The 22,764-nt window shown below is 37.5% G+C and overlaps 1 protein-coding gene across 1 annotated transcript in view; it reads left to right on the top strand.

Moving 5' to 3' along the window:
- THEGL (theg spermatid protein like) overlaps positions 1-22,764 on the top strand; it is a 44,775-nt gene that overhangs the window by 20,375 nt on the left and 1,636 nt on the right. The window contains exons 4-7 of the mRNA XM_008701530.1: positions 6,325-6,453; positions 9,295-9,432; positions 14,204-14,318; positions 20,539-20,670. Of these exons, the coding sequence (XP_008699752.1) occupies positions 6,325-6,453; positions 9,295-9,432; positions 14,204-14,318; positions 20,539-20,670 (514 nt within the window). The remainder of the gene's footprint in view (positions 1-6,324; positions 6,454-9,294; positions 9,433-14,203; positions 14,319-20,538; positions 20,671-22,764) is intronic.

Below are 22,764 nucleotides of genomic sequence, written 5' to 3'. Positions count from 1 at the left end.
TAGGGTTCACTTTTTGTGTTGTACAGTTCTATGGATTTTGACAAATGCATGTCATGTATTCACCATTACAGTATTATGTAAAATAGCTTCACCCCCCTAAAAATGACCTGTCCTCTACCTATTCACCTCTTTCCCTCTGTGCTCCCCTCTCCAAAACCCTGGCAACCACTGATCTTTTTATTATATCTATAGTTTTGCCCTTTCCAGAATGTCATATAGTTAAAATGATACAGTATATAACCTTTTCATATTGCCTCCTTTACTTAACAATATACATTTAAGGTTCCTCCATGTCTTTTAATTGCTTGGTAGCTCATCTGTTTTTAGCACTGGCAAATATTCTATTGTCTGGTTGTACCACAGTTTGCTTATCCATTCATCTATTGAAGGATATATTGTTTGCTTCCAGTTTTTGGTAATTCTGAATAAAGATGCTATAAACATTGATGTGCAGGTTTTCATGCAGATAAAAGTTTTCAACTCATTTGGGTAAACACCTAGGAATGCAATTTCTGGATCATATGGTAAGAATATGTTTAGTTTGTAAGAAATTGCTAAGTATCTTCTAAAGTGTCTACTAATCCCACCATCAATGAATAAAATAGTTCCTATTGTTCCACATCCCCACCAACATTTGGTGTTTTGTATTTTAGCCGTTCTAAAGGTGTATAGTGGTATCTCTCTCATTGTTTTAATTTCTAATTCTCTAATGACATGATGCTGAGCATATTTCATATGCTTATTTACCATCTGCATATCTTGTTTGCTGAAGTGTGTGTTCAACTCTGTTACTCACTTTTTTAAAAAAAGATTTTATTTATTTATTTGAGAGAGCGAGAGCACAAGTGGGGTGAGGGTCAAAGGGAGAAGCAGACTCCCCACTGAGCAGGGAGCCCGATGCGGGACTAGATCCCGGGACTCCAGGATCATGACCTGAGCTGAAGGCAGGCACTAAATGACTGAGCCACCCAGGTGCCTCTTTTACTCACTTTTTAATTGGGTGTTTGTTTTCTTATTGTTGAAATGTAAGTGTTCTTTGTATATTTTGAATACCAATCTTTTATCAGATGCTGTAGACCAAATGTTTATATTCCCCTAAAATTCATAAGTTGAAACTTAATCCTCAATATTCTGGTATTAGGAGGTAAGGCCTTTGGGAGGTGATTAAATAATGAGGATGGAGCACCCATGAATGGGACTAATGTCCTTATAAAAGAGACCTCAGAGAGCTCCATTGCTCCTTCAGCAATGTGGGAACACAGCAAGATGTCTGACTATGAACCAGAGAGCAGGTCCTCACAGGCACCAAATCTGCGGATGCCTTGATCTTGGACTTCCCAACTCCCAGAATTGTGAGAAATAGATTTCTGTGGTTTATAAGCTACCCCATATATGGTATTGTTATTGTAACCTGAGTTCCAGGTTACAATCTTGTAAGACTGTTAGACATCAGGTATGTGTCTTGCAAATATTTTCTCCTAGTTTGTGGCTCATCTTTTTATTCTCTTTGCAGTGTCTTTTGCAGAGCAAAAGTTTTTAATTTTAACAAAGTTCAACTTACCGATTTTTTCTTTAATGGATCATGCTTTGGTCATGTTTAAAAAGCAATTGCTAAATCTAAGGTCACCTAGATTTTCTGTTATGTTACCTTCTAGAAGTTTTATAGTTTTGCGTTTTACATTTAGATGATACATTTCAAGTTAATTTTTGTGAAAGGTATAAGGTGTGTCTCTAGATTCATTTTTGTGCATGTGGGTATCCAGTTTTATAGCACCATTTGTTGGAAAGACTATCTGTTCTCTGTTAGATAACTTTCAATCCTTTGTCAAAGATCAGCTGACTATATTTGTGTGGATCTATTTCTAGGATCTGTATTTTCCCATTGATCTATTTATCTATTCTTTCACCAATACCACTGTCTGATTACTGTAGGGTTGCAGTAAGTCTTGAAGTCAGGCAGTGGCAGTCCTCTGATTTTGTTTTTCTTTTTCAGTATTGTGTTGTCTATTCTGGATCTTTTGCCTCTCCACACAAATTTTAGAATCAGTTTGTGAATGAATATCCACAAAGTAACTTGTTGGGATTTTGATTGGGATGACACTGGATCTGTAGATCAAGTTGGAGAGAACTGACATCTTGACAATATTGGCTCTTTGTATCTATGAACATGGACTGTCTCTCCATTTATTTAGTTCTACTTTGATTTCTTTCACCAGAGTTTTGTAGTTTTCTTTATAGAGATCTTATACTTATGTTGTTAGATTTTCACCTATGTATTTACATTTTTTGTTGCTAATGTAAATAGTGTTTTGTTTTTAATTTCAAATTTCCATTGTTCATTGCTGGTGCATAAGAAATCAGTAGAATTTGAATATTAATGTTATATCCTGCAACTTTGCTGTAACCTAAAAATTTAATTTTTAAACGGTTTGTTTTTAAACATTAAGAATATAATATGCTTTAAATTCTCTCTTTTTCATGGATGGGTACATACACATATACACTGTTGAGAGGTATGCATTGATAAGAGATGTGTTAATGAATATTGCTAGAACTGTCAGTAATCTTAGAACACTCATCTCCAACCTACTCCTATTTGAAACCATTAAAAAATTTGAAGGAGTGATTTGGTTGGGCAATTGAGCTCAAATAAATTAAGTAACCTAGCCTGCAGGTACCAAAACTGGGATTTGAATCTATGTTCATTGCACACAAAGCCCATTTACTTACATTATATCACAATGGCTATTTTAGAAAGGTATGGTCCCATTGATAGCATGGAGAATTAGAGTCAGGAAAATTGATTTGGGGCTATTATGATAATGCAGGAGAGAAATAATGAAGACTTGTCCTACGAGAGTGGCTTTAAGGGTTACAAGAAAGGTTAGAGTCAAGATAGAGATGGATAGGATATAGTGACAAATGAAGAACCTGAGGGAGAGGAGGAGTCAAATATGATTTCTAGGTTCTGTTTTTAGGAGTAAGCTGGAAAATGTTATTATAACTGCAAAAGGCAGCTTGGCGCTTTGGTTGAGTGTCTGACTCTTGGATTTGGCTCAGGTCATGATCTGGTGGTTGTGGGATTGAGCCCCAGGTAGGGCTCTGTGCTCAGTGTGGGGTCTGCTTCAGATTCTTTGTCCCTCTCCCCCATCTCTGCCCCTCCCTGCTTGCCCACATGTGCGCGCTGTCCCTAAAATGAATAAATAAAATCTTTAAAAAAAAAGAAAAGAAAAAAAAAAATGGAACCTATGAGGATACATTCAAAGAATTTGTGGTTGGCCAGACTGACAAAGAAAGATTAAAGACTGTCTCATAAATCATCAAGTACATAAAGCATGTTATTGAGATGAAAGCTAAATAAATATTTGTTATAATGGGAGAGGGTGTAAGAATTTCAGAACAATAACACTCTGGAAATAGACTAATGAAAGCTGTTTTGTGTTTTCTGACTCTGGAAATATGTAAGACTAGAGATTTAGCTGTTCAGAAAAGGATGACTGAACACAGAACTCTCGAGAGTTCTTGACCTTCTAGGTCCCTTATTCTCGAATTCTAGGGGTGTGATTGTGTCAGATATTGTTATATCTTATGGATCCAACAAACAGGTACAATATGGATAAGAATCGTATGCTCTGAGGTTAAGTCCTCATTGTTGACTGTAAAAGATTAAACATTTATTTCCCTGATATTGTTAGCTATGTAACAGCTAAACATGGGCAATTTTTAAATGTTGTCAGAATAGAGTGGAGAGTCATCTGCGTAATATGTTACTTTGACATGTCAGTTAGTCTCCCCACTTTCTGATGAACATTACATCCACATTTTTCTCAACTGTATAGTCTCTGCTCTTTCTCATCCCACTGATCCTTTCCTTCTAGCTTGCTTTGAGCTGGCTCTCCTGCCTTTTACATAATTCTCAATACTTTTATACTATGTGTTTTCTAGTTTTTATGGCCAAAATTTTCTTCTTAAAAGCTATTTTATTTATTTGAGAGAGAGAGCATGAGAGAGAGAGAGAGAGAGATCACGAGCAGGGGAGAGGTAGAGGGAGAAGCAGACTGCCTGCTGAGCAGGGAGCCTGATATGGGACTCCATCCCAGGACCCTGGGATCATACCTGAGCTGACAGCAGACACTTAACCGACTGAGCCACCCAGGACCCCTATGGCCAAAATTTTCAGGCAGATAATGATCTGATAAAGGTTCAGTCCCTAGAAGTCATCATCAGGACTCTATATTATGTATTGACATAATTGCCGTGTCTAAGGTACCTTTTGCTTTGAATTTGAAACAATAAATACAATACCAATATACACAGTTGAACATTGAACAACACAGGTTTGAACTGCACAGGCCCACTTGTGCCCAGATTTTTTTCCCAATAAATACAGTACTTAAAAGTATTTTCTCTTTCTTATGATTTAAGAAAATCATAACATTTTCTTTGCTCTAGGTTATTTTATTGTAAGAATACAGCATAAAATACATAAATAAAGTATATGTTCATTGTTTATGTTTTCAGTAAGGCTTTTGGTCAACAATAGATTATTAGTAGTTAAGTTTTGGGGGAGTCAGAAGTTATATGCAGATTTTCAACTGCATGGGGTCAGTGCCCGTAACCCCTCGTTGTTCAAAGGTCGACTATATATATGTCACCTTTGCTTCCTAATCCCTGACTCCCTTAGGCTTTCTCCACCAGAGTTTTGTTATTTACCCCTAAGATGCTCTTCACTTTTTCCATTACCACTGATATTTTCCTGGCCAAGTCCCATTGTCTTTTGTTTTTGTTTTTGTTTTTGTTTTTGTTTTCCGTTTCCATTCTTGGTATCTAAGTTATATTTGATGCATCTTGTCCTGAAATCTTCCTCTCCATTCCGTGGTGCTCTTACCTCTATCCACCAGTCTTCTCTTTTGGAAACAGAGTTACTATCTTCCCCAATGTCACTACCCCTCTGGCCCTCGTCACCTGAGGCCCTGACTTCTGCTGTAGCCTCTTCTTCCTGTGGTCATCCTCTCCTCTCTACTCTGTTTTACATCACCATCAGGTGAGTTCCCAGTTTTCACCATTCTTCATTCACAGACTGTGATGGAGCAGCTGTCATGTACACCACTAAACTATCCTAAGGGGAAATCTCCAAAAGATTAAGTCATACTCCTTCCCCTGGATGAACTTACAGGCTGGAGTGGCAGGTGCTCTTTGTCAAAATTGTGGAGGACCTTGTAAGCCACAGTAAGGAGTTGGGACTCCATTGTAAAGCCAATGGAAACCTTTAAAGAGCCTTTAACAAGGGGGTGACTTGATCAGATTGGAGTTTAGAAAGATCACTCTGGCAGTGATGGGGATGATGGGATCTGGACAAGGAAAGCTGCAAGGATAAGGAGAAATGGACAGATTTAAGCTGTATTTAGGAAATGGAATCAGCAGAATGTAGGGGATGGGAATATTAATTCATTCGTTAATATTTCTAATGGTGACTGGCTGATGCTTGCAAAGTAGAGAAATAAGCATTGTATGCAAAAATATAGATAAGGTTAAAAAAAAGGACCTTTTAAATAATTAAGCTCAATTAAGTGGCAATTTGTTATATGCAAAGTTAGGTTACCAAGGTACCTTCTTCTGCCTTCCCTACTCATTGTAACAATGTTACTTAATGATTTCCCAACGTGCCTCTGTCCAAACATGCCTTGACCCATACTTGATTATTCCCAATTCCCACAGTACCCGCAACATGGAATGTGCCTCCTTTCTGGCGGTCTGTGCCTTTCACTTTCTTCCATGAAGCCTTTTCAGGTGAATCCCTCACTGATTCTCTTTTTCTCCTCACCCTCTGCTCAGGAATCATGACTATTTTACAGACTAAAAAAGAGATCTGATGTCCGTAAACACTTACCCCATTGCCTGGCCCACAGTATTTCACAAATGGGAGCTACTCATATTACCCTGATACTGTTCTATTTTCTGATCCCTTGGTACAGGGCTTCCCCACAGCAGGAGCTCAGTGTTAGGTAGATGGCATCCCCGTTTTGTGTTGACCTGATTATAAATTAAGTGTTAATTATACAATGGCATAAACAGACCTCTTTCAGAAAATAGGTTCATTTTTGTTCACCGTGTTTTAAGACAGTAGGTAAAACAATTTTCTTTTATTTTTATTTTAACTACATAAGTAGTTGATCTGTTTCCGATGACTGGATATTGTTAAATTCTGTAATAGAGGTAGTTCTGGAAGTGAAATAAAATCAGTAGGGAAGCCATCAAGAGCCATTTCTAAGGTGTCCATTAGTAGTGAATTCCTTACCATTTGATTTTTCTGCTTTTTAACAGAAAACTGTTTTGGGGAAATCAAGATCCTATTTGTCCTATTGCCCGTATTGCTTTGAAGGCTCAGCTAACCAAAAGACTTGAGGACCTTGCCCATCCCAAAGAAGTCTCCCATCGATATGTACCTAACAGGTTAGTGTTTGTGTGTTATCAGGTTGCTTTATCAGGAGTCCCTAGGGAAAATGAACACAGAACCCAGCCCTTTTATCTGAAAGCCATAAATTGTCCAATCTGTAGTAAAAGATTATTAAGGATTAAAGATTCTATATATTTCCTAATCTGATGCTACAGAAAAACTTTTCCAGAGCAAGACTAATAGTTAGCTATTACAGATTTGTATTATATCTTATAATGTTTTGACTTACCAGGATTTTGAGGGTTTATTTACAAAGATTTTATTTATGTATTAGAGAGAGTGCACTCGCATGCACAAATCAAGGGGGAGGGGCAGAGTGAGTAGACTTGTGCTGAGCACAGAGCCCCATGTAGGGCTCGATCCCATGGCCTGAGATCATGACCAGAGCCAAAATCAAGAGTGGGACACTCAACTGACTGAGTCACCCAAGCACCCCTTGAGTTTTTAATAAAGTGGCAGTACTACGCTGGGATATGTATCATATATAACATTGTTGTGCATGAACTATTTATGCATGCAGTTTCTCATGGATTTTGCATACCACCATGGGCTTGATTACCATGAGTTAATTATTATATGTAAAGGTGAGAATATTATTAATGGCTTTTGATACCCATTGCCAATTTGCTTTTAGTGCATGTTTGTTGAATGATTAGGCTTTCTGCTGGTTGGTTCTTTGAAGAAAGACTGGGTGGGGGGAGGGGATGAGCACAAATAGTGAGGGAAATTAAAGTAACAGGAAAAAGGCAAAGATACCATTATTTATCTGAAGTTTGGTTTCCAAGATAATTGAGGTGGTCATTTCTCTATCTCTTTTTGATATACGACTTTACTCAAAAGTCAGCAAACTTTCTCAGGAAGTGGGTAGTTAGTAAAGTTGACCATAAAGTCTCCATTGCAACTACCCAACTCCACTATTGTTGCAGGAAGCAGTCACAGACGTTATGAAAACTGAGTATGTCTGTGTTCCAATAAAACTTTAGAATTTTTGCATCTATGTTTATGAGGGGTTATTAGTCTGGATTTTTCTTATAGTGTCTTTGTGGTAATGTCTTTGTTTCTTGTAATGCCTTTACTTGTTTTTGGTAATTCTGTCCTCATAGAATCAACTGGAAAATATATAGAATTGGCATTTCTTGTTTATGTATTTCATAGAATCTACAATGAAGTCATCTGGGTCTGGAGTTTTTTGGAGGGAAGATTTTTTTAATTTAAGATTTTTTATTTAAATTCAATTTAATTAACACATACTGTATTGTTAGTTTCAGAGGTAGAACTTAGTGATTCATTAGTTACATATAACACCCAGTGCTCATTACATCACGTGCCCTCCTTAATGCCTGTCACCCAGTTACCCCATCCTCCGGCCCACCTCCCCTCCAGCAACCTTTAGTTTGTTTCCTAGAGTTAAGAGTCTCTTACTGTTTGCCTCCCTCTCTGTTTTCCTCTTATATTATTTTTCCTTCCCTTCCCTTATGTTCATCTGTTTTGTATCTTAAATTCCATTAGATGGGTGAAGTGATATGGTATTTGTCCTTCTGTGACTGACTTATTTCACTTAGCAGAATACCCTCTAGTTCAGGTTTTGTGTTTTTTTTTTTAAGATTTTATTTATTTATTTGACAGAGAGAGACAGCCAGCGAGAGAGGGAATACAAGCAGGGGGAGTGGGAGAGGAAGAAGCAGGCTCCTAGTGGAGGCGTCTGACATGGGGCTTGATCCCAGAACTCCGGGATCATGCCCTGAGCTGAAGGCAGACGCTTAATGACTGTGTCACCCAGGCGCCCCTCTAGTTCAGGTTTTTAACTATAAATTCAATTTATTTAATAGATATAGGGCTGTTACGAATTTGTCAAAATAACGCTTGTTAAGTGAAGCATGGGATCACAGTTCAACAACAGACCTTAACAGAAATTGAAATAGTGAAGTTCATTACTCACAGATCCTGGAAGTACCTGGCATGCCTCGAGGAGTCATGCATGGAGGTTAAAACAGTGCAGAGAGAGGCAGGACCTAGGGCACATGTCTTATTAGGGCTGCAGGTGGAGTGCTTTGGAGTTCCTAGGCCAAAGCCAGATTGGTCAATTCAAACAAAAGAGCAGAGCTTTGGTAAGCTCCTTGGGACTCATATCTAAAGGATGCATAAAGAAAGGAAGGCATTGGGAGTCAGGAAGGAGACTGTTGGTTGCAGGGCTATTGGCAAAGTCGTATCAGGAATGTACATTTCCTTATGACTCGGTGGACTGGTATCTAGGGCATGTGCTTGTGAGATGGGCTAAGGTCAGTTTAAGGTGCCTGGAGGCTGCTTTGTCAAACAAAATGAGTGCTGCGGCAAGAAGACCATGGAATTGCTTAGTAAACTCTTGACAAGGGCTCTTCAGATTGTATCTTTCCAAATGAGCATTGGTAGTTCGTGTCTTTCAAAGAATTTATCTATTTCACCTAAGTTTTAAAATTTGTGGGCATAACCTTGTTCATATAGCCTTTTATTTTCCTTTTAATATCTGTGCGATCTCTAGTGATTATCTCTGAGAGACTAAGAAGGTATTTGGTTTTAAAAGCAGCAAATTTTCCCTTTTCATTAGTTACTTTTTGGTCTATTTAAAAGAACGCAATTTATTACAGAACCTTTATTTTGGAATAGGATATTAGAAACCAGCTGGAACTTGATGGCTGTGACCATTCCTGATTTCTCCCCATGTGGAAAATAGCTCAGTAGTAAAGGGATAAACTGTCATACCTGCTCCTAGGCGTAGAGTTGGGGGTCATTGTTGGAAATTACTGTTATTGGAATTCATACTCGTTTCACTCAGTTCTTTTCTTTTCTACAACTTTCAGGCCTCAATATTACTACAACTGCGGCAGAGAGTCTGTAATCTGGGAGATCCCTTCTCCTGCACTGTTTAGCCAACCCTCCAAAAGGATCCAGAAGCTGGCACTGCCCAACAGATTCAAGAAAGAATGTCTAATAAATAGGTAGAATACCTTGATAATCTCCATAAATTCTAATCTAATTTGGTTAAACCTCACAATGTTTTTCTTATTTTAGTGTATGTAGTTTCATAAACTGGAAGTCCACTTGCATTTCAAAGGATCAGGGTAAAAACTCAAATGTATGCAGCAACTGTAGGTAACCAGAGGGTCATCACCAGTAATTACATTTGTGGGGTTTTTTGTTTGTTTTTTTAGAGAGAGTGAGAGAGAGAGACAGCATGCATGAGCAGGTTGGGACAGGGCAGAGGGAGAGAGAATCTCAAGCAGCCTCCATGACTTGGAGCTCGATCTCACGACCCTGAGATCATGACCTGAGCTGAAATCAACACTCAGACGCTTAACCGAATGAGCCACCCAGGCGCCCCACCAGTAATTACATTTGACTCAAATTGTGGTGAAACTAAAATTCACTCTGAACTTACATTGTCAGCCAATTAAAAGGAAATATGCAAATGAAACATTGCAAGTTTTTTCAATTTGTAGAACTTGATGTTTCTCTTATGTTTCTATGACTTTTCAAATGTTTTTCTTCTTGCTTTGAATGCTGAATTTCTCCTTGTCTTTAAAAGACAGCTTAGGTGGTACTTCCACATGGGAGCTAAGGCTGTGATGTAGTTGTTGGGAAAATGTTAAGTTGCATTAATGGAATATGTATGGTGTACAATTACAAGGAGGTGATAGTACTATGTATAGTACTTTAGTCGAGACACATTAAGTGTATGTGTCCACTTATGGATGTTATACCTTAAGAAACTGATACTAAATTTGAGACTATTCAGAAGGAGCTGAATGAAATGTTGAGGCCTCTGGAAACTACGTTACATGAAAAATAGTTAAGAGAAATGACATGTTTAGCCTAGAGAAAAGACCGAGGAAGTAGTGATAGCTGTGCTCAGATATTGAAAGGGTCAGCATCTGAATAAGGAAAAGGAGGTAGAAGTAAAATTACTTTGTGTTGATCCTAGAACTAGATCTAGAACAAAGAATTTACAGAGCAGCAGGGGTCAGCTAGGTGTAGGAAAATCTTTCTGACTAGCTCTCCAGTAATGGAAATGTTTATTGGAAAAGTCAACTGCCACCTTCACCCCAACCCCTGAAAGCACTTGTTCAAGCACAGCCTGGAATGACGAGTTTACATGGATTTTAGAAAAGACTCCTACATTCAGAGAGAGAATTGAACTGGACAACTTGGGTCTTTTTCCATCATAGATTCCAGCAAAAGAGGCCCAATTCCTCACACAAAATTTCTTTGTTTCCTTATTTATCAGTTCATTCAACAAAATCTGGTAATTTAGTTAAAATGTACATATAATTTGATATTTATATATCTATATTCATTTTTATTTTTAAAATATCTGTATTTATAATCCAGAGGAATACTTAAAATTTAAATTAAGCTAATTAACATATAACGTATTATTGGTTTCAGAGGTATAGGTCAGTGATTCATCAGTCTTATATAGTACCCAGTGCTTATTACATCATGTGCCTTCCTTAATATTCATCCACTGGTTACCCCATCCCCCCACCCACCTCCCCTTCAGCAACCCTCACTCAGTTTGTTTACTATAGAGGGTGGGGGCAGTTAATTGTTTAATTGCTATAGAGTTTCACAAGATGAGTTCTGCAGATGGATTGCACAACAATGTGAATGCACCTAACACTACTGTACTATACACTTAAGAATGGGTAAGATGGGGGATGTCTGGGTAGCTGAGTTGGTTAAGCATCCGACACTTGATTTCAGCTCAGGTCATGATCTCATGGGTGTGAGATCAAGCCCCACATTGGCCTCCATGCTCAGTGGGGAGTCTGTTTGAAGATTCTGTCCCCCTGCCCCCTCCAACTTGTGCCCTCTCTCTCTTTCTGTCAAATTAATAAATAAATCTTAAAAAAAGGAATGGTTAAGATGGTAGATTTTATGTTATATGTATTTTACTAAAATTAAAAATAATAAAAGAACAAAATACTTAACAAAAGAAGTTCAAGACATGTACACTGAAGACTACAAACATTGTTAAAAGAAATCAGACTTAAATAAATGGAAAGACATTTCCTGTTCATGGATTGGAAGTCTTAATTTTGTTGTGATGGTGACTCTCTCCAGATTGATCTACATATTCAGTGCAATCCCTATTGATATTCCAGCTGCCATTTTTGGTGGAAATTGACAAGGCAATTCTAAAATTCATATAGAAAAGCAAGGTACCAGCATAGCAAAAAACAATCTTGAAAAAAAATAATGAAAACTTATTTATTTATTTATTTATTTATTTATAAAGATTTTTTATTAGAGAGAGAGAGTGCGCACATGAGTGGGGGGAGGGGCAGGGGGAGAGGGAGAAGCAGGCTCCCCACTGAGCAGGGAGCCCCAATGTGGGGTGCTATCCCAGGATCCTGGGATCATGACCCAAGCTGAAGGCAGACGCTTGACCGACTGAGCCACCCAGGTGCCCCTGAAAACTTATTTAAAAGCTACAGTAATCAAGACAGCATGTTACTGGCGTAACAATAGACATATAAATCTATGGAATAGAACTGAGAGTGCAGAAGTTAACCCTTGTATTTATGGTCAATTTATTTTTGATAAGACTGCCAAGACAATTTAATCAGGGAAGAATAGTCTTTTAAACAGATAGTGCTGGGATAACTGGATATCCAAATGAAATTGAACCCCTACTTCACACCATACACAAAAATTAATTTAAAATGGATCACAGGGGCACCTGGCTGGCTCAGTCAGAAGAGCGTGAGATTCTTCATCTCAGGATTGTGAGTTTGAGCCCCACATTTGGTGTAGAGATTATTGAAAAATAAAAAAAATCTTAGGGGTGACTGGGTGCTTAGTTGGTTAAGTGTCAGATTCTTGATCTCAGCTCAGGTCTTGCTCTCAGGTCCATGCTGGGCATGGAGCCTACTTAAAAAATAACAATAATAAAATAAAATAATTTTTAAACTTAAAAAAAATAAAATGGATCACAGACCTATAAATATAAGAGATAAAATTATAAAAAGCCTTAGAAAAAACCATAGACATCAATCTCTGTGACCTAGGCAATGGTTTCTTAGATATGACAACAAAAACACGTGACAAAAAATAATAAATTGGATCTCATCAAAAGTAAAAACTTTTGTGCATCAAAGGACACTATCAAGAAAGTAAAAAGATAACCCACATATTGGGAGAAAATATTTGAAAATCATATATCTGATAAGGGACTAGTATTCAGAATGTGTATATATATATATATAATTTTTAGAACTATACAAAAAAAGTCAACACAGTTTAGAAAATGGGCAAATGATTTGAATAGACATTTCTCCAAAGAAGACATACAGATGAACAAGAAACACATATGAAGATGCCAAATATCATTAGTCATCTTGGAAATGCATATTAAAATGACAAGATACTACTTCAAACCTTCTAGAATGGTAATAATAATAATAATAATTAATAGAATATATGTATTGGTGAGGATGTGGAGAAACTGAAGCCCTTGTACATTGCTGGTTGGAATGCAAAATGGTGCAGCTTAAAAACTGCTTTTTAGCTCCTCGAAATGTTAAGAATAGAGTTACATGATCAGCATTCTATTTCTAGACATGTACCCAAGAGAATTAAAAATATATGCTCACACAAAAACTTGTGGAAACAGCTCAAATGTTCATCATGGATGAATGGATTTTAAAAATGTGGTAAATCATTTGATGGAATATTATTCAGCCATAAAAAAGAATGATGTACTGATACACGAATCCTGAAAATATGCCAAGTGAAGGAAGCCAGACACAAAAGGCTACATATTTGTATGATTCCATTTATTTGAAATTTCCAGAATAGGCAAACACATAGAAAGAGAAAATAGATCAGTGATTCTGGGGGCACAGGGTTGGGGAATGAAATAATGGAGAAGGACTGTTTATCGGTATAGGGTTTCTCTTTGGGGTGATGAAAACATTCTGAATTTAGATAGTGACAGTATTTACACAACTTCGTGAATATGCTAGAAACCACTGACTTGTACACTTCAAAAAGGTAAATTCTATGGTATGTTAATTATGCATCAGTTTTAAAAGCTAACAGACTATCCCTAGAGGGAAATCCTATATTTAGTTGTGAAAAACTTTTTTCATATTAGGTTTGTAGGTTTGTTGGTTGGTAGGTTTTTGTACCAGGAAAGGGATATGTGGGGACCAGCCTATGAAAATGGGCCAAGTTCCTAGGAGTTACGATCAGCACTATCTCAAACTGCACTGCAGAGGAGACTGGCTATCACAGAGGGGTCCTTGGTAGTGACTGGAATTTTTATCTCAGGGATTTAATACGAGGTTTTGGTAGGAAGTGAAGTGTTTTTTAAATTGCAAGTCTCAACCCATCGGTGGATCGTGAATTTGATTCCAGTTTTTTTTTTTTAATGAAATCAAATGAAATTTAAAAAATCAGAATACCTTGCTCAGGGCAAGCATTGTTTCATAATAACTTTGTTTCAGATACATGTGCACGCGCATGTGCGCGCACACACACAGATTTACATATACTATATCACAATATAACTTCTTACTGTGGATCATAGTAAAAAAAATTTTAGGAAATACCAGTCTGGTAGAAAAAACACTAATGATTATGGGAAAAGAGGTTTCTGAGATAGGAAAAATTACACATAATCGATCAGAGGTTGAGTACAGTAATGAAAAATGCAGTTATTTTTCCTCCAACAATTATAATATTTCATGTTCCATTTGCATATAGGCCCTACAGTGATTACTTAACAAGAGATTCTCTTCAAATCTCTTTTCCTTCTTCCCGGATATTACAACTCTCAATAGCCAAAGCCACAAGTCCAAACTATGTTCCTCCAAAAAGGGTAAGTGGGTCCATGTGAAAGAAACACTTCCTGATTGATTTTGTAACAACACGTTTATAACTGTAACATGCTCTTCTCTTATTTCTAGATATATTTTACTTTTCTCCCTGTTTATTTTCTCCTCTCATCAAATGAACTTTTCTGACTGCCTCCTCTGTGCCTACTGTGTCACTTAGGATTTGATCAGAGACGCAGAACAACAATGCAGAATTAGACCTTAAGCAATTATGGAAGCTGACAGAGAAGTACATGGAAGGCTGTTTTGGAAGTTGGAACTTGGGTCTGGTTATAAATCTAGAAGCAATGAGAGATAGTAGGGTTAGGTCAGCAGTTACCTAGAAGGTATCAACTTCAGGGGAACCTATTCCAGGTTCTTCAGGCAAGGGGACTCTAACCCGTTCAGGCAGGGGAAGAATGGCTGATTGTATTGGTAAGAACGCTCAGCAGTATTTATGGGCTTAAAGTCCCCAGCTTTGTTGGAATCTGCCCATATATCCCTATTCCAATTTTCAAGGTCCTATTCCCTCCCAACCATTGCTCTAACTTTAACATAGGAGACCATACAAATTTGGTAATTCAATTTGCACTGTAATTAACCCACTCACAGAATTAGATTGTGAGTTTGGTTTTCAGAATTTTCAGCCCTATGACCATAGAATATAAGGGTTTCTTTTAGGGAAGTTACAGAAACTTTCTGGTCCCTTACTGAGACATTAAGGAGGGAACTTAAAGGCCTGAGCCAGTCATTTCTTAATTCACTTTCTCTAGTGCACTTAGAAACAACCAATTAGGGACTCCTGGGTGGCTCAGTCGGCTAAGCATCTGCCTTCAGCCCAGGTCATGATCTCAGGGTCCTGGGATCAAGTTCCCTATCAGGTTCCCTGCTCAGCGGAGAACCTGCTTCTCCTTCTGCCTGCTGCTCCCCCTTCTTGTACTCTCTCTCTCTCTTTCTCTAACAAATAAATAAAATCTTAGAAAAAAAAAAAAAGAAAAGAAACAACCAACTAATCCCATTATACTTCTTTATTTCACTAAAATAATTTCTGGCAGCAGCTGCTTGGTCACCCAGTCTTGCTTTTTGTTTTGCCACTGCATGCTATGGACTACCAGTATTTTTTTTTTTTTAACTACTGGCAATAGGATCATTAAGTGACCTTTAAATCCAATCAGCTCAGAAAACAAATTCCAGGTAATTTAGAATCAATATAGAGAACCAATTCTTCAAGTTGTGATTTGGTTATCTGTTGTGTCATACCAAAGCACCCCCAAACTTAGTGGTGTAAAACAAGCATTTTATTACACTCAAGGATTTCATGAGTTAGAAGTCTTTCAGTTGGGATATCTCTAATGGCTTGGTTGTCTGAAATGGTAGGGGATTGAAAGTTCCTTCACACCTACCTTAGTCAGCTAGGGCTGCTGTAACAAAGTACCAGAGACTGGGTGGCTTGAAAGATATTTATTTCTCACAGTTTTGGAGACTGAGAAGTCCAAGATCAAGGTGCCACCAGATTCTCTTCTTGCTGAAGGTCCTCTTCCTGGTTTGCAGATGGCCACCATCTTGCTGTGTGCTTACATGACTTCTTTGTGTGTGCACAGAGAAAGAATTCTTATCTCTCTTCTTATAAGGACACCAATCCCAATATGAGGATTCTACCCTCATGACCTCATCTAAACCTAATTACCTCCCAAAGGCCTCACCTCCTAATATTATCACATTGAGTGTTAGGACTTCAACATACGAATTTGAGGGGGACGTAAACAGTCTGTCCATAGCAACCTCTGTATGTGGTGCCTAGGCTGATATGACTTAAAGGCTAGATGCAGTTGGGAACATTCACAGGAGCACCTTCATGGGGCCTCTCTATGTGGCTTAGACTTTTCTCAGCATAGCAGCTGTATTCTGAGAAGGAATATTCTAAAATGGAGTGTTTCAAGTTTGAGTATTCCAAAAAAACTGGGTGGAGGCTGCATTTTTTTAATGCTTTGGCCTTGGAAGTCACATGTCACTGCAGTCATACTCTGTTGATTGATGCAGTGACAAGTCTGGCCAGATTCAAGGGGGCAGGACACAAACCCCACCTCTCAATGAGAGAAGTGGCAAAGAATCTATAGCCACTTAAGAAAAAACCTTGGAATCCTTGAGCATGGCTTTTCTATACAGAAAAGACTGTTCAGAGGTATGCTCTTGATTTAAATAATTAACAGTCCATTTTTTAAAATATTTTTTTATTGTATTATGTTAGTCACCATACAGTACATCCCTGGTTTTTGATGTAAAATTCGATGATTCATTATTTGCGTATAACACCCAGTGCACCATGCAATACGTGCCCTCCCCACCACCCATTTTTAAATTTTAAATTAAAAATCTATTTCTTTCCTAGGCTTTTAAATTTAGCTGGCAAGTTTTATTACTCTGTTTATAATTCTAGCAGTTTTTAGCAATGACTTTGAAAAGTCCTGAATAATGTTTGACTTGGTTTCTAAATGTAATCAAATACCTTCAAATAATTTTAATTATATTTATTAATATTTTAATTTGATTTCTTTTTTAAGCATTCTACTTCAGCCATCTACATTAACAAACAAAATTTCAAATATTAAATAACTATTTAAAAATCGAATACATCAAATTTATAAATATGGTAAACTTAAAGTTTCAATGTTATCAGAATGACATAAACATAAGATTTCAATTTAATGCTGTAAGTCTAAGTCAAATACTCAATTATACGTTTCAAGTTGCAGTTATAGGGTGATCACTCTAACAGGCCAAATTATCTTAAAAATGGACATGCTTTTGTTTTGTTTTGTTTTGTTTTGTTTTGTTTTGTTTTGTTTTGTTTTTAATAAGCTCTACACCCAGTGTGGGGCTCAGACTCTCCACCCCAAGATCAGGAGTCACATGCTCCACTGACTTAGCCAGCCAGGTGCTCCCATGCACATGCTTTTAATTTTAGTAATATACACATATTTTTTATTTTAATGATAATTTCTAATTTACTGAAAAATTGCAAGAATTAACATTTTGTTCCATTTGTTTTATCATTCTCTTTCCTCCATGTGGGGTATGAGTATGTGTGTGTGTGTGTGTGTGTGTGTATTTAATTTTTTTCCTAAATCATTTTTGAGAGATACAGACATCACACACCCATTTTCCTAAATACTTCAGTGTTTATTTCCTAAGAACAAGATCATCATCTTATGTAACCACAGAATTATTATCAAAATCGGGAAGTTTAATTGATAAATCTACTCCATGTTCCATGTCCAAATTTCATCAGTTCTTGCACATACGTATTCTTTTTTTTTTAAAGATTTATTTATTTATTTATTTATTTATTTATTTATTTAAGAGAGAGAGAGAACAGGGGGAAAAGGCAGAGGGAGAGGGGGAGAGAGAGAATCTCGAGCAGACTTCCCATAGAACACAGAGCTCCATCTCACAACCCCAAGATCATGACCGGAGCCAAAATCAAGAGTAGATGCTTAACCAATGGAGCCACCCATTGCACATACTTATTCTTAATACAAAGTATTAATTCCATGATTTTGATTCTCTTAACTTTTTTACAGTTAATACTGAATCTTCCCAGAGTTTTAAAATACACATGCCCACAAAGGAAGCCAATTTACTCTCACAGGTACATTAGGTTACTTGCACCAGAGACTTTGGGTGGATGAACTGTAGAAGGTCTTTTTTTTTTTTTTTTTTAAGATTTTATTTATTTATTTGAGAGACAGAGTTTGAGAGAGAGAACACGAGCAGGGGGGGAGGGAGAAGCAGGCTCTCCACTGAGCAGGGAGCCTGATGTGGGGCTTGATCCCAGGATCCCAGGATCATGACCTGAGCCAAAGGCAGATGCTTAATGGACTGAGCCACCCAGGCACCCCTGTGGAAGGTCTTTTTACCTCTGTGAATGTCATACTGAGTCTCTTTTTATGGGAACTTTGTCAGAGACTACAAAACTTAAGAAGGGTTGGTTTCATAGTTCACTTAGTTCATATCCATCATTCTCTCTCTACTTACAGATGTCCACAGCTCCTATTCAGACTAATCAACCTGTATAGATTTTAAAAATCTTTGACTCAAGAGATTTTGACTTTGAAGATTCTGTGTTTTTTTTATAACTTTGAAGACTCTTATTTTATATTTAGCAGATACCTTTGAGTATTGACCACCTGTACTCTGCATATCTCACACGGCTTTGTCTAACTTACTATCCTAATTTGTAAGGTCATTTTACCAACATGTCCCTCCCCCATCATTCTCAATCTGATTATATTCTGAGAACAAAAATTTGAGAAGTAAAGTTACCAGATTAAGGGTATGAACATTTTTGAGGTGATTCATATATTATCCCAAAATGTGTTCCAACAAAAGTGATTTTGATTTACATATTCACTTGCATTATTTGGGCTGACTTTTACATTACACTCTTGCCAACATTAGATACTACTTATTTTACAAAATATTAATTTAAAAAATACTATCTCATTAATAAAAACACTTTAATTTCTCTGATTATTAATAAATTTAATAGTTCCCAACATTTATTTACCTGTGTAGTTTTCTTTTATAAACTTGTCTATTCGTGGCTTTATTTTTCTATTGGTCTGTATATTTTTAATTGATTCATAACAGTTCTTTACATATTAGAGATATTCTTCATCATATGTATTCGTATTTTTCCTAGCAACCACCTCAATCAAGATACAAAACATTATTCCCAAAATTTTCTTTCTGTTTCTAGTCAGTTCCACTCTACCCCTGCCCTAGAGTTAACCACTTCCAGATTCCTATCACCATAGATTAGTAGTATTTCTTATTCTTTGTAGGTTTATGTAAGATTTATATTATTTCTTCCTCTTAAATATTTGTTAAAATTTACCACTGAAGCAATCTGGGGTTAGTGTCTGTACAATTCCATGAAATACTAATTAATCATTTCCAATGAATAAAGCTTTGTCTCCTATCAGGCTCTGGGAAAATCAAAGAAATATATGACAACCACTGTTTTCAATTGAGGCTTATAATCAAAAAAGAAAATAAATCATTCATTTACTCAATTCATTAAACAAGTATTTCTTAATTATATAATACAGGATATGACAAGAATAATAAAATAGTTCCTTTCCTTAAAGTAAATTTCAATTTAGAAGAAACCATAGACCTATAGGTAAATAATTAAGTTTATTTGATACTTATGAAAGAGAATAAATAAAGCATTGAGAAATATCAGAGGAAGAGTAGGAAAAATCCAAGACAAATTCTCTTCCCAGGGAATTGTGCAGACAGATAGGACCTTAGGTTTGAATCCCAGCTGTGCAACTTAGTCACTATAAAAACTTAAATTTCTGAACTTCGTATAGTACCTAGTTTCTCCATGAGTGAAATGCAAATAAAAGTGATACCCTAGGTGAGAAATAAATGAATATTAGTACATGTAAAATGCTGTCAGCATTAGTATCATCATTGTCTTAACACAAAAAGGGATTTGCAGCATACCTTGTTTATTATTTTTCTGCCCACAGTTAAAACCCTATTTTATTTCCAGTTATTGATTATATTCCCTCTCAAAGTCTTCTGGTAAATTTTGAGTTTGAATACTAGTAATTGAAATAGAAGACCATGTAAGTTGAACATATTTCCACAATTCAGATAGTGAGAAATGACTTGGGGGAACAACACAGCATTGTCTATGGAGAATGTGATTCTGCCTTTCTTCCTCTTGGCTTTGGTTTCTTTTTCTTACCTGTTCCAATTAGAAGAGAACCACTTGAATTCACTTTAAGTATGGGGATTTGTGATAATATGAGTCCCAGTTTCCAAAAGGCAAAAGTAGTTAAGAACAAAGCAGAGCTCTCCCCATTACAGTGTTCTCATGTAGTAGGCCTGAGCCTTCCCTCTTGGCTGAGTTTTTATTCCACAAATTAGCATTACCATTTATCCCTTAGTCAATATGTAATGTTGCCATTTCCTCCCCATCTTTAGTTTAACTGTAAGTTTCTGAAAAGCTGGGCTGGAGTTCATACAACCTAGTTTGAAAAAGGTGGAAATTGATCCTTTCAGCTATGATCATGGTTACTGCAAGACTCATCCTTTCTACTGGATTTGTGGAGAAGTCTGGTCCAGAGGCCAGACAGTTCTTTGTAACCTTGATGGAGATGGTGTTTATTATTTGATACTTACAGACCCTATTTTATTTTTCTTCCCTAGATTGAAACCGAGATTTCAGTTCCTGCCCTGAATGCTGTTGCAACTCCAAGAACTGTAGACCTTGCCCACCCAAGGATCAAGATAGAGGGTCTGTGCTTTGAAAGAGAACGAAGTGAACTGCCCATCCGTCCTGTAAGCCACCACTGCCTTGGCATCCTTCACCTCACTTTTTGGTTGTTCCTAGGGTGCTATTTTGCTATTATAGGGCATAGGCCAAAGTCACTGGGAAAGATAATCTTGAAAGAGTGGTCTGTGGCATGAAGGAAGACCTAGCTGCAAGATATGTAGAGAGACTAGGGATAGAGGGCGAAGAGCATGGGCTTTGGAATCAGTAAGAGCTGGGTTCAAATTCCAGCCTCACCACTAGTTCTGTGATGTTGTGACAATGTTCCTGAGCCTTATTTATTCATTCAAGTACTTGAATGCCTACTGTATGCCAGCCACCATTCCCAGTGAAAATAAGTAAACAGATAAGATAATGTCAGGTAGTGATAAGTGCGACGAAGAAAATAAAATAGGAAATGATTGACTATGGGTGAGGGTGGGGAATAAGCTACTTTGTATATGGTACTCAGGGAAGCCTCTCTAAGGAAGGGATATCTGGTGTGAAACCTGAGTGATAAGAAGGAGTCAGCTAGGTGAAGGTCTGAGAAAAGAATATTCTAGTAAAGGGAAGAGCACGTGGCAGAGTTTTAAAGTTGGGATGATTTTGAAGTTGGATGGAACAAGATGAGCAAAGAGATTATAAAGTTAACAGGTTCCTACTGGGAGGACTGTTGTGATTTGAAATAATAGATAAGGCATTGGTGCTCAACACAGAGCCTGGCACCTTCAGTGGCTTCCCTCCCTCTTCCTCATTGACACTCCCCTCTATTCATTGTCATGGCAAATTGGTGCCCATCCCCGTTGAGTGTTCGGTAAATATCTAATGACCATATTGCCAAGGAGGTTGGATAAATTTTACCCTCTAAGAACTGAGGATGCAATATGGAGTTCTGTTAGGAAAGAAAACTAGCCTGGGATTCAAAACCCCTCAGGAGAGCATCTTGAGTTTGCTAAAGGGACTTGCCTTGTGACCCTTGGAAAATAACTTTATTTTCAGTTTTTTGATATATAAAATTGAGGGACAGTTATTTTTCTTTAGTTGCTAGGTTTGTTTGGGAGTTTATAAAAAATCTTGTTAAAAGTGATACCACTGCAGATAGTCATACTCTTAGAACCCAAAACAAGTCTATACCAGTGCAAAACAGTACTTTAAGGGCTACAGAGGGGTATTTGTTATCCATCGTGATTCTTTTGAGTGAACATTTAAGAGAGAGAATAGGAGCTATATGTCATCCTTCCAGCTTTACCAATAAAGCAGCATAGTAGAAGGCAACCTGGCAGGTGCGATTTTCAAAGTTAAGACCAGAAGGAGTTGATCAGTCAGTCAGTCAACATATATTCCACGCCAGTTATGCACTTATTCTAGCTTTTGGCAAACATGTACTTCTTTCAAGAAGTTTATATTCTAGTGGGGAGAAGCAGACAATAAACATACCAACAAAGAGATAAGTGAGCAAAGTGAGGTGTTGGTAAGTGCTATAAGGAAGATTGAGTAAGTGTATTGTAGCGGAGGGTTACCAGCCAGGTGGATGTCTCCTGGATGGTGAGGGAAGATGTCCTTGAGAACATGATATTTGAGTCTTGAATGATGGAGAGGCAGCCATGACAAAGTTGAGGAAAGAGGATTTCAAGCAGAAGAACTAGCAGGTGCAAAAGTCTGAAGGTGGAAAGAGCTGGGCCAGAGGGGCCTTGTGTGGCAAGGATCGTCATGATCAAGGTGGGGAGGGGAGGGAGATGAGGTCAGAGGAATGGGATAGCAGTCAGATCACGTAGGGCCTTCTAGGCCACAGTAAGGAATCTAAATATTGTTCATAGCAAAATGGGAAACCGCTAGAAGGTTTTAAACCCCGAGAGTGACATAATCTGACTTGAACTTCAGAAAGTACGTACCTCATAGGGTTATTATGATGATTAAGTGGGAATAAAATAGGTGCCCTACTTAGAACACTGTCTGGCTTATGGAATGCACTCATTAAAATACTCATTCTCTCCCTCAGTAATTGGTATGTGAAGGCTGGATTGTAGAAGCAAACATGGAAGCAGGGAGACCAGTGAGGAATGTGCTGCAGTAATCCAGGAGAGAATCCTGGATGGTGATTCAATTAGGGCCATCACTGTAGA

This window comes from Ursus maritimus, unplaced genomic scaffold (assembly GCF_017311325.1).
Source record: "Ursus maritimus isolate PB19 unplaced genomic scaffold, ASM1731132v1 scaffold_8, whole genome shotgun sequence".
NCBI classification, from domain to species: domain Eukaryota; kingdom Metazoa; phylum Chordata; class Mammalia; order Carnivora; family Ursidae; genus Ursus; species Ursus maritimus.
Note: the sequence above shows the minus strand (reverse complement) of the source record. Positions and strands in the feature narration are given on the sequence as shown.